The sequence below is a fragment of the Rhinolophus sinicus genome, linkage group LG13, assembly GCF_036562045.2.
Source record: "Rhinolophus sinicus isolate RSC01 linkage group LG13, ASM3656204v1, whole genome shotgun sequence".
NCBI classification, from domain to species: domain Eukaryota; kingdom Metazoa; phylum Chordata; class Mammalia; order Chiroptera; family Rhinolophidae; genus Rhinolophus; species Rhinolophus sinicus.
In genome coordinates this window covers 45,425,767-45,437,351 of record NC_133762.1, presented here as the reverse complement: position 1 = coordinate 45,437,351, position 11,585 = coordinate 45,425,767, and the positions used below count along the sequence as shown (strand labels likewise).

Genomic DNA, 11,585 nt, shown 5'->3' with positions numbered 1-11,585 from the left:
GCTTCAGATATTCTCTTTTTAATTTTTAGTTTTACAAATTGCCCAACATACAGAAAAGTAGATACAATAGCAAAAATGAATTTATTAATAGCTTTAACACTAATTGTCATTGTGCCATTTTTGTTTTGTCCATCCTCCTTTCACTCCTCCAATGTTATTTCTCGAGTATTTTAAAGTTTTTTAACATTCTAGACATCATATTATTTCAATCATAAATATTTATCTGTAACCAATAAAAATTTAAAAATATATAGTCATAACACCATTATCACACCCAACAAAACTAACAGTCATTCCTTAATATCAGATGCAATTTTTAAGAAGTTTTTTAACCAATCACATTATTATATACAAAAGCTGTACTGAATGATAGAATACCAATTATGAGTCCTTTCTCTTTATAAGCACAATAAGTTTTTTCCATTGAGTTTATAGGATTAATCTGCATACAATAACAGTATCTCTTAGTAAACTTTATTGCAAGAACATTGTCCAAATTTACAATAGCTTGTAAATTTGAGTTATATTTTGATAAGGGCAGGTTCCACGTAGAATTTAGCTACTACTAATTACCACCTAATTCAAGTAAAACCTTGTCTGAAGACAAAAATTAATCTTTCTTTCCTATAAGCACCGATTGGAGATTAATCTCCTGCCCTGCAATACTCTTAGTTGTATAGCTGTCTTTGTTTTAAGCCTAGCACAGAAATCACATTTTTCCCATAATATATTGATCACATTACTCGGTTTTATGCTTTGAACACCAAATAAATTCTTATAAAGCACACTTTGAAAAGCTTACCAACCCTCTAATTGTAGTTCAGTCATACACACTAAGGGTGCGGTGGCCAGGAGGTACAGATGCACCTAATACGTATCTGGAAAGAAATGTGGAAATCATTCAAGGATACTTTCATTTCAGATCTGACAAAACTGTAGCCGAGAGAAGTGAGAGGTGCATTTAATTCCAACTGGCAATATAGTACCCACGTTTATAAAGGTTTTATAAAATTAAAATTATTTTTGTAAAAAAATACAACTGCGTAGTCTAGTTTCGCTATCACCTCCAATTTTAGACAGTGATATTTCAATAAACACAGGCAGACAGTACTTTAACTTTCCTCTCCCTTTCAGCAAGAGATGCCTACTATATTCCTCCATTTTTCGTTAAGCAGTGTTTTGCAGTTTCACTGTTGTTGATGCTACTATTAAAAAGGGGGTGAGGTTTTAAAACACTCGCCGTTTCTTTATAGAAAACCCACACGCGTCAACCCTCCTCACTGGGTACCCAAGCACGTGCGGTCTGGTCTAAGTTCTAACTAAGGCAACATTAGATCTTCTGTTTATTTTCAGCGTAGTGGTCTGCAAGCAAGGGCGCCGTTGTCTAGGCAACCGACACCCCGGGCAACAATCAGTCGAGGCGGGAAGGGGCGTGGCCTTGGCGGGCCCAAGCTCTTAAGAGGCGGTGCCCGCCAGCCGCCTAAAGAAACCAACCTATCTGGGCGGCCCGGCGTAGGCGAGGTTACCCGCCATCCCCTTCTACTACTTGTGAAGGCCCAGTTGGGCCGGCGAACGAGGCTGCGAGCCCGCTGCTCACTTTCCAAGACGCCCTGCTGAGGAAACTTGCTCCGCGCACCAACATGGCGGGCGGGCCCTGCGGCCCGCTGCTGACGGCGCTCCTGGCCGCCTGGGTCACCGCGGCGGCGTCAGAGGCCGGTCCCAAGCAGGCCGTGATGCCGGAGGAGCAGAGCTTGGTGCTGCCCATGACCGCTTCCAACTGGACGCTGGTGATGGAGGGAGAGTGGATGCTGAAATTGTGAGTGTGATGCCCGTCCCGCACGCCACACTGCCCTCGCAGGCGCTGCCCTCCCACAGCCAAGAGGGCCGCTCACGAAGCTGCACGACCGGCTGGGCTCGATCTCAGGCCCCGGGCCGGTTCTGCTACCGACCTGCGGCACCGAGGGTCCGGCCATTTGTGTTGCGCATGCGCGCCAGGCCCCCCGCGGTGACAGCTGAGCCTGTCGCATTCCCTCCACTCCCCCGCATTGCTCGCCCTCTGCTTTAGGGAAAAGTTTTACGGGTGAGGTGGGTGAGCAGTTTACCCAAGGGAGGAGGGGCAACGGAGAAAATCTGCAAGAAAATTGCGTGCTTTTGATATAGGTGTATAGGTAGAGGAGAAAGGGCGGTCTTTCAATGACATTTTGGTGCTATACACATACATAACGTGGGGTAGGCAATGTATTTGTTGAATGAATAATTGCAGCACGGTCCTGGGCAGAAGAGTGTGTATAAAGTATGTTAGTCTTCGTTTTGAAGACCCCGAAATGTCACTGTGAAAAGTAAAACAAATATGGGTGACTTTCAAGTTTTCAAACACGATTTCAAATAAGCGTTGATGTAGTTTTTAGAAGTAGGACTTTCTGGGTAGATATCAAAACGTAATTGTGCTGATGTGATAAGGAAAAGAACGTTAGTAAATTGCCCCTTTGAACAATAAATAGGTAAATCGTGGATCGTGCCTTTCATTGAAGGAGATGGGAATGTACGGTTTTGAGTTAGGGGCAGGCAAGAGATTGTTTATCCTAGATTAAAATTGACTTTTAGGAAGAAGTGACCATTTGAAAGATTGGAAGTAGACAGTGGGCAGATGTCAGGATAGGCTTGAGAGGTCATCATGGTGGGCTTGCAGAGAAAAGGAAGAATGGAGAGATGAACACTGATACCAAATCTCCTTAGCCTGTGGTTTCAGCAACATACATACTTGATCCCTACTATTTGAGAATTAATTTTCCGTTGATGATACAGACACTCACAGAATTGGATCTTTCCTTTATACGTCCAACACCAAATTTTGGACGTTTCAATTTAGATTGTGAGCAGGTGCTTGTGGAGCACCCCATGTGAGATCAGGGGCAAAAGTTGTGTCCCTTAGCAGATGACATTGTTGGAAGAACGTCATGCACATTGCCTGTTGAAACATGCGTTTACCCTTTGGTCACAAAGAAGGAAATATGTTAAACCTTGAAGTAAATGCCTTTGGTATGACAATAAATCAATGAAATTATTAAAGAGATCTGTAGACATGAAGCGTTTATTAAAATAGACTACTTTGGATGGAGGTGAGCAGATCATTTTTCATTTAAAAGAGAAACTTTTAAAGTAAAGGAGCTTTATTCTGCACTGTCATGTTTATAATAATTCTTAGAGTTTTAGAGAGGCTGCATTTTGTCAGCACTACAGAAAGTTCTTTATCCAGTAAGTGCTTACAAAATGGAGTTTTTCTAGTTGTCACTTTTTTAATTAAAACTGAGTTTGTGTATGTACATGATGAAAGTCAAAGCAGAAAGGCCTCAACTCCTTTCTAGTTCCTTTTGGAATAGCTGTATGTATGTATTTTTTAAGTTAAAGAACTAAGAACACTAAAGCTGAGGTAAGTGTAAGCCAAGTTAAGCTTATAAATGAGCAACAATCAACAACTCCTATATTTGGCCGTGTTGACATTTCACATTTTACTTCATTTGACTTGTACAAGCCTGGATATAGTAATCAGTTGCTCTAAGCTTGTCATATGTCCTTTGTATGGAATATGTTTGGGCTGTGATGTACAATGAGACTTGAAACCCAGGAGTAAGCTGTGTAGACAGTGTGATCATTTTAGTATAAGTTCTGTTTTGATCCAGTACACTTCAGAATATGATGCAAGGCTTGAAAGGAAAGAGGATTTACATCGCTGCATCCAACTTTCTATATATCAGAACTTAGGTGCTCGTGCTGAAGAAGTATTGTGGCTCTCATCTGTTTGTGATACTCCCTCTCTTCCCTTTGACAAAATCTAACACATTAAAAATTATAAAATTCATTATATTCTCGCACCATTATAGGCCTACTATAAATTTCTAAGAAGTCAAACAAGCAGCCAATAAGTTATCAGATTTTTTTTCCTGATGTATGTAAAAGAAAAAAAACAAAATGTGTTAATACTAGCTCCCATGTTAACACTTTGTTCAGGCTAACTGGTCATAATAAATGGAGATTCTTAGGGATCCAGATTGTCAGGGGATGTACTTAACTTTTTAAAGAAGTAAGTATAGGCTTTCTGGTAGTATCAAAAATTTGACATTACTTTGAATGACAATTATTTATTCATTTGCTTATATGCTGCCTCTTTTCTCAGAATTTTTTATGTCCTGCATTATACAAAGCTCCTATAATGTAATTCCTGGTTATACTGGTATCACTAATTTATTTTTAAGGACCTAGCAATGTTTGTCTGCTCTGAGACATGAAAACTACTATTGTAAAATTGAATTGCTTTATTATTATTTTATTTTGTCTTTCAGTCAATTTTGCAGGGGATCCTTGCAAATTTCAGTTTTTAGAAAAGCACTTCTTTGCTAAGGAGAACTAACAGTTAAAAATATATTTGCAATTCTGAAACCTTTTTTAAGATCTGAAAAATTCTTCCATTACTACATATTTACATTTTCTTTAATGCGGTGGAGTTATTGTATATTCTGTTTTTTATCTTCTTGTTTGCCTTCATATATTGTTTTATAATTTTTACCCCTATTTTTGCCATGTCGCTGTAATTGGCTTGCTGTGCTTTTTTCATCCTTAACCTCTGATGAAAAGTTTGCTCTTTCTCAGGGTTAGGAAAGATTATCTATTTTTAAAATGCCTTCTAATGTTTTCTTTTCTCTATTTCCATTGTTCCATAGTATACTTCATTCAGTTGCTTTGTAACCTTTTGCTATTTTAAACACTTGCTTGGTTCTCATTCTATCAGTTTTTGAGAATACTACTTGTGTTCTTTTGAAACACAAAAGTATGGAATATAATACATTCTGTCTACTGTTCTGGTGCCTTTTTCCCCCTAAAAGAAATATGAAGATATCCAAATAGCTTAATTTTGACCTCCTACCTTTAGACTGATATCCAGAGGAAAAGAATGTCTTTGGGTTAAATTACTTCTGTAACGTATATAGATTTTTATAAAGCACTACTCTTTGTGACTTTGTTCTTGGGATGATAATGTTTCAAAATTGAAATTAGTCACCTGGTGATGGAGGAAAACCTCATTTATTTCCCTAAGACCTCGAGGTTTTCATGTTGTTTTCCGGTGTCCTGATACCTAGAGAGAACATGCTCAACATCATTGCCTTACCTTACCAGTGTGAAATAGTTAGAATTTCTTGCACTTTAACCGATTATCTTGATTTGTTGATTGAATGTTTGAGAAAGCCATTAACTGCTTGTTGTGTGTCAGGTTCAGGTTTGGGGACCCAGGAAGATGAAGATGAATGAGCTGTATTCCTTGATTTCAGGGGCTTCACTGTCTACTGTGCTCTGAAGGAATTAAATATTATATGTGGCGTTCATCTATTCAGCCACTAGTTACTGAATGCTTCTTGTCTGTCCAGCAATCAGCAGTGGTTCTCACCAGGTCACTGTTGGCATCTTGGGTTGGACGGTTCTTTGATATGTGGAGATGGCCCACACAGTACAATACAGAACCTTTGGAGTACCTGGCTATTAATTACATTTTAGTAATCATGTGACATCAAAAATACTTAACAACCTCCATCCCTTATGCACATTTCCGGATGCTTCTGGTTGAAAACCACTGCCCTAGATATTGTCATGGGTATTCAAAAATTGCAAAAGAGGAGCTCATAAGCCAACTAATAGTATTTGATTTCAGGTTGTTCCTCCAAAGGGTATTCATCCATATCACCTCCATCAGCATCAATATCAGTGGTCGTCATCATCATCATTTGTCACCGTAAACGGTTACGTTGCGTCCATCACATGTTCTGAATGCCGCCGTGTTATTTGAGCATCCCAGCAATCTAGGAACAGGGAGATGACCTTTGGACAGAGGCAGAATTCTCATTCTCTTTCATTAGGAGAGAAGAAAACTTGAAAAGATTAAAGTTTTCACGAAGGCTGGTTACTTCCTAACTTGTAGGCAAAGCAGAACTAGAATGGAGGCCTGAGGTTTGCACTTCCTGGTTCAAGCCAGAGAGAGTAGCTGAGTAGTGGGGAGGCCTGAAGGAAGGTACAGAATCTGGCTGATTCATGCTTAGGCTGTCAGCTAGCCAGCACCCTGGCCCAATAAGGGGAGGTCTTTACCCTGTGGGATTCAGAGGCCTTTCCTTGGTTTTAGCATTTCTCTAGTTTCTGCAAATGGAGAACATTATTGCTGTATGCTCACTCCTGACACTCCTTAGCACTCAAACAGGTGCTCTGTCTTCCCAACTCCCCCAAGGGGTTGCCTTCTTTGTCTCTAGCATGGTCCGTATCACTGTGCCTTCTTTGTATCTAGCATAGTCCATATTACAACTTTTAATTATAAATCAGTTTATGTGTTTTTTTTACTAGGCTTTTGTCTGACTCCTCCTCTAGACGATAAGCTTTTAAGGAAAGGAACTAAGGTTTTCTTCTTTCTGTTTCTCCCAAGAGTCTTAATAACTATCAAGTACTAGATATTCAATAAATACTTTTCGACTAGGTGAATGAATGAATAACTGTGCTGAGGTCTGGCTGCCTGCTGCTTGAAAAAGTAAAAATTCGAGAGACATGGTTGGTGGAAAGAAAGGCAGGTTGATTCCGAATGCTGGCATTCTGGAAGGATGGCGGACCCCTGTCCAAAGACCACCTCCCCGTTCCTAGACAGCTCAGAAGGTTTTATAGGTAAACAAGAAGAACAGAGGAAAGGGGAAGTCGGTCACCCAGGGCTGACATCCTTCCTGGGGCCTGGTCTGTTTTAAGATATTATCTCCGGACTATGGACTGAGACTCAGCCGCTTGGCCTGGGGCTTTATGTGTATTATGATGTCTGGGTACCTGGGGATTAAGAAATTGCCCTTTCCAGGTTAGGATTTTGTTAATTAAGTGGATTAATGAGCTACGTGTAGCCTTGAGAAAGGGAACAAAACAATTCTTTAGTTAATCAGTGAGGGGAGAAACAGAAATAGCTGACTATCAGGGCAGCTCTAACTGCAAACTAGCTAGGTTTAATTACAGGTGGGCTAGATAGGTGGCTATGTGGTGAGTCAAACTGCAAACTAGCTAAGTCTATGATTTACTGAATTTCACCCTTACAGTAATATACTTTAATTGTTACTTTTTATTAAGAGCTTCCTCAAGTATGTTGCTGAAGGAAACTTCTGTATATATTTTCTTAGGTATTAAGGATAATCACTGTCTAGGTCATCTACCATTGTTCATTGATGTAATAAACATTTACCGTGGCCTGGACCTGCTATGCTCTGACCTAGATAAGCCGTGCACCAGGCAGCACCTTCATGGAGTGTTCATTCTAGTAAAAGTAGTGAATGCCATTTTCTTCAGCAAGTGTTACGGTTTTAGTAGAGCCGTCAATTTTTATTTTTCCTTTACATCTTATGATTTTCCTAGAAATGATCTTCTAAACAAATACATCTGAGCGTAAGACTTTCAACTCTTGGGTCATGAAGAGGTTTTCCAGAAAAAAGAATAGCACTTGATGTAGTAAAGGTTTAATTGTTGCCATTTTGATTTAGTTTCATTTATTAAATCATAGAAAGATGAACCTAGTACAGGTATACCTCTTTCATCTTCATTCTCAAGATTCTTCTGAGCGTTTTGGTCAAACTAAGTTCTGAGTGAAAATTGACTGTTTGTCACTGCTTATATCATCTCTGCAAGGATAGGAAAAGAAAATCTGCTGGGAAACACTGGTAAAATTCAAGCCAAGGCAGAAGAAAAATTGCCCATTACTGGGGAATAAAAATGTATTTTTAGTCAAATTTTATTTATAGGAAATATATTTAAGTAACTCCTTCCCTGAAGTGTTTAGTACACTTAATGAAATCTCATGCCAAATTGAGTTAATACAATTAAAGAATCAAGGACCTTTAACCATCTTTCGTACAGCAGAATTTAGGTGTAACTTGTATGTGCAGATGAACGGAAGCATGTTGTTGAATTTTGTTTCCCAGAAATAGTGAAAAACAGTGGACTAATATCCACGTTAGTGTGACTTAACAGTGTTTCTGCTATCTGGAATGTTTCAAATGTTTTTTATGAAGTTTACTAATTTTATGTACCACTGACATCTGCAAAAAGTTTGAATAAGAAAGATACTGTCTTACAGTTTCCATGACTATGAAGGTACTAATTCTTCTTGGAGGCTCTTAAATTGAAGAAGGATTAATTTATATGTAAAAGACGAAGTCAGATGAGTCAGTTATTTATAGTTTTTAGAAGACTGCCACTGTGAACTAGTTTTAACTAATATAAATGAAGCTTATACTTAGTCCTTTCTGGTGAGTTTTATTCATGCATATGTACATGAAAAATTACATTTTTATATACATATGTATACATACACAGAAAGAGACAGAGAAAGAAGAGCATAGAAGTCACATGACTTTCCTTCTTTGTATTCATTTGGTCCCTGGAGGTATTTTATAGTAGGTTCTAAATTACTGCCTAAATGACTGTCCTTTAAATACAAAAGAATACCAATAATTTTAAAGAAGCTGCAACAACAAAAGGGCACCAGTTCCCACACCTGAGACTTGGAGCTGGCTTATCTCTACCACCAAAAGAATACACTAGGTGAATGAACGATCCAACACAATAAGCTCTGATGAACCCTCAGAAAGAATGGTGTTAACTATACTACAGACCAGTGGGTAGCAGTTACATAGAAAATAGAAAATCTAAAATTACCTCAATGGCCTTTGTATGTCTAAGGGTCAATATCACAAAAAACCCAATTTATATAATAGCCTGTCTGGAGATTAGCGACTGGGTTTTTTTTTTTTTTTTTAATGATGAAATTTGTAAGATTTAATAATTACTGAGGTAGCAAATGTGTCCATGAGTTACATGTGAAAACAGGCCTAGGGAAGCAAAGCAAAGAGGATCTAGAGTTCATTACATTATACTTCAAGATTTCTTCCTTATTTTTGTTAATTTATTTTTTATTCCTTCTCTTTGTCTTCTCACTCTTCTTCCTCTCTCTCTCTCCCCTCTCCCTCCCTTTCCCTGTCTGTTGATCTTAGTTCTTATTTTCCTTGGAGATTTTTAATCACATAAATACCTCCATCTGGGTTTTTGTTATGTGTGGTTTTAGGTGACCTTTAGCAAGTCTTTCTAAACCTGCCTTGTCTGACAGTGAGTTTGTAAGGTTCAGATAAGCTAATGTCATAAGTGTCTTGGAAATGTTAAAGAGAAAACCGCAGGCCCAAAATGGTGTTACTTCTGCTAAAAGCCCATGATACCAAACTTGAATTCAATACTAGCTCTAATTGCAGTTTCATACTCTTCCAGAAACATAATCTTAACCAGTCTGGAATTTTCTGGTCAAGCACCAGTAAGGTAATCTTTCCATGCAACCACTCCCCAACCCCAAGGAAGAGGTAACCTGTATGATAAAAAGCCTTCCAATTCTCTTCCCGCAAAGAAAAGATGTCCTGATTCAAAAACAATCCTTTCTTTTCTTAATAGCTCCCTTGCCCCACCTTTCTTTCTTCAAAACTTTTCCATTTCATACAACCCCTTAAAGGTCTGGTCTAGTTGGTAGACCCAGTTGGTCTAGTTCCTCTCCCCAATTCATGAATCACTTAATAAACCAAATTAGATCTTCAGATTTACTCGGTTGATTTTTTTTTTTAACATAAACCAAGTAGTACATTACAAATATAATTTGTTTTAATGATTGTTCTTGATATGTGCCTGCTTTACATGTATCATCTAATCACCCGGTAACTTTCTTAGGTAGCTTCCGTTTACTCCATTTTACAATTGAGGAAGCTGAGGCATGGAGCAATTATTAACCTGCCCAAAGTCACATGCTTAATTTGTGGTTGCTTTTACTGAATCTTCCTGTAGAACTCTTATCCAGTATACTGAAATGCCTTTGCAGAGTACTTAATAATAAAGTGTTGTTTTTTTCCTCCCCTAAAGTTTGACAACTGCTTTCCCCAGTCTCACCTACTATTTGGAAATGTAGAAAATAACTTTTCCCAGATGAAAAAAATAATTGTCTTTATACTCTGTTCATTTATTTAGCGAACATTTATTGAATACTTACTGTATACCAGGAATATACTTTGCCCTGGAAATGTAGAGATAGAATGTTTTAAAAAATCCAAAGATTTAGGACCATGATCTCTGGTCCATGTCTCTGGCATCTCAGGGATTGGACAATGAACTGTAATGGGAAGATGGATGACCTTGTACGATGATCTTGGAATTGACAATACTAGGCTTTTCTAGAGATGGAGTTAGAGAGGATGAACAGCTGTGCTTGCCAAGGGCCTAGCAGGAGAGAGAAATGCACACCTTGCTTTGGGCAGCCCTTTCTCTTCTGAGCTCGGCCCAGTCTCAGCACTGTTCCTGAAATAAAGGTATCTTTCCCCTTAGCCTTGACTTTTTAACACTTTAACCCTTTTTATAATGTCAGAGATCAAAATCTTGCGCAATTATCCCTTTGTTGTTGTTCTGCAACAAAGTTGGTTTGTGTACATCATTACATTGAGTTTTGAATGGCACTTACACAATACATGCTTCTTCTACTCAATTCAGGATAAAAGATTTGTCAGTGATGACCTGACAGCACCTTTGAGCCTAAATCTTATTACAGAATTTGATCTATTGTTTAGCACTCTTCCCCTTTGTTTCCATTCCTAAGGCATTTTTTCTACTGTGTGTGAGTGTGTGTGTGTGTGTGAGAGAGAGAGAGAGAGAGAGAGAGAGAGAGAGAGAGAGAGAGAGATTTCTTTTCCAGGCATTCTTTCCTACCTCTATTTCACCCCTGCCCCTTTCCTCTTGTAATGTAGAAATAATAGATGCTGAGTTTTTGTAAAAATAATTCCGGAGTGGAAAAAATAGAGAGTAAATTGGGGAAATTGACAGTTTTACAGTGCTGAGCCTGCCCAGTTAGAACTTGGTTATATCTTTCCTTTTAAGCAAGTCTTTGAAAAAATCTATTTATTATGAAAATTTTCAAACATCCACAAAACATATAAGGAGTAGTATAGTGAATCCCCCATCATCCATCATCCAGGTTCAATGCTTATCAATATATTGCCAATCTTAGTTCATCTACAGAGGGTGCCAAAAACATGTATACACATTTTAGGAAAGTAAAACTTAAAATTGTAATACTCAATGTATACCGATAACAAAAGATGAATAATACAAGTCATATTTGACTTCTGCAATTACAGGAGGTGCTCAAAGTGGTTACCATCAACGTTCAGACACTTCCGGTTACGGTGAACCACTGCTTAAGCAACGCTGACCAAAGTGTCCACTGCATACATTTTTTTGGCACCCTCTGCTCTCTACTCCATGGTAGCATAATTTACTTATGAAAACATTTTCACCCATTGTGCGTAAACAATTCAGTGATACCAAATCTTTTTTTTAAATATCTACTGCATTTATTTTCTCCATATTTTGACTTGAGTTAAAGATTTTTAAAAGTATAATTTAAGCAGATTTAAAATATATAAAGTCTAGTTAGTGATATCATGAAATATTATTCAAAGTGCCTAAAGATTTTTTTCCCCCTGGAGTATCCTGTTCTA

The 11,585-nt window shown here is 38.2% G+C and overlaps 1 protein-coding gene across 1 annotated transcript in view; it reads left to right on the top strand.

The window, feature by feature from the left end:
* The first annotated feature begins 1,492 nt into the window (after positions 1-1,492).
* TMX4 (thioredoxin related transmembrane protein 4) overlaps positions 1,493-11,585 on the top strand; it is a 41,148-nt gene continuing 31,055 nt past the window's right edge. The window contains exon 1 of the mRNA XM_019734915.2: positions 1,493-1,816. Within this exon, the coding sequence (XP_019590474.2) occupies positions 1,641-1,816 (176 nt within the window). The 5' untranslated portion in view covers positions 1,493-1,640. The remainder of the gene's footprint in view (positions 1,817-11,585) is intronic.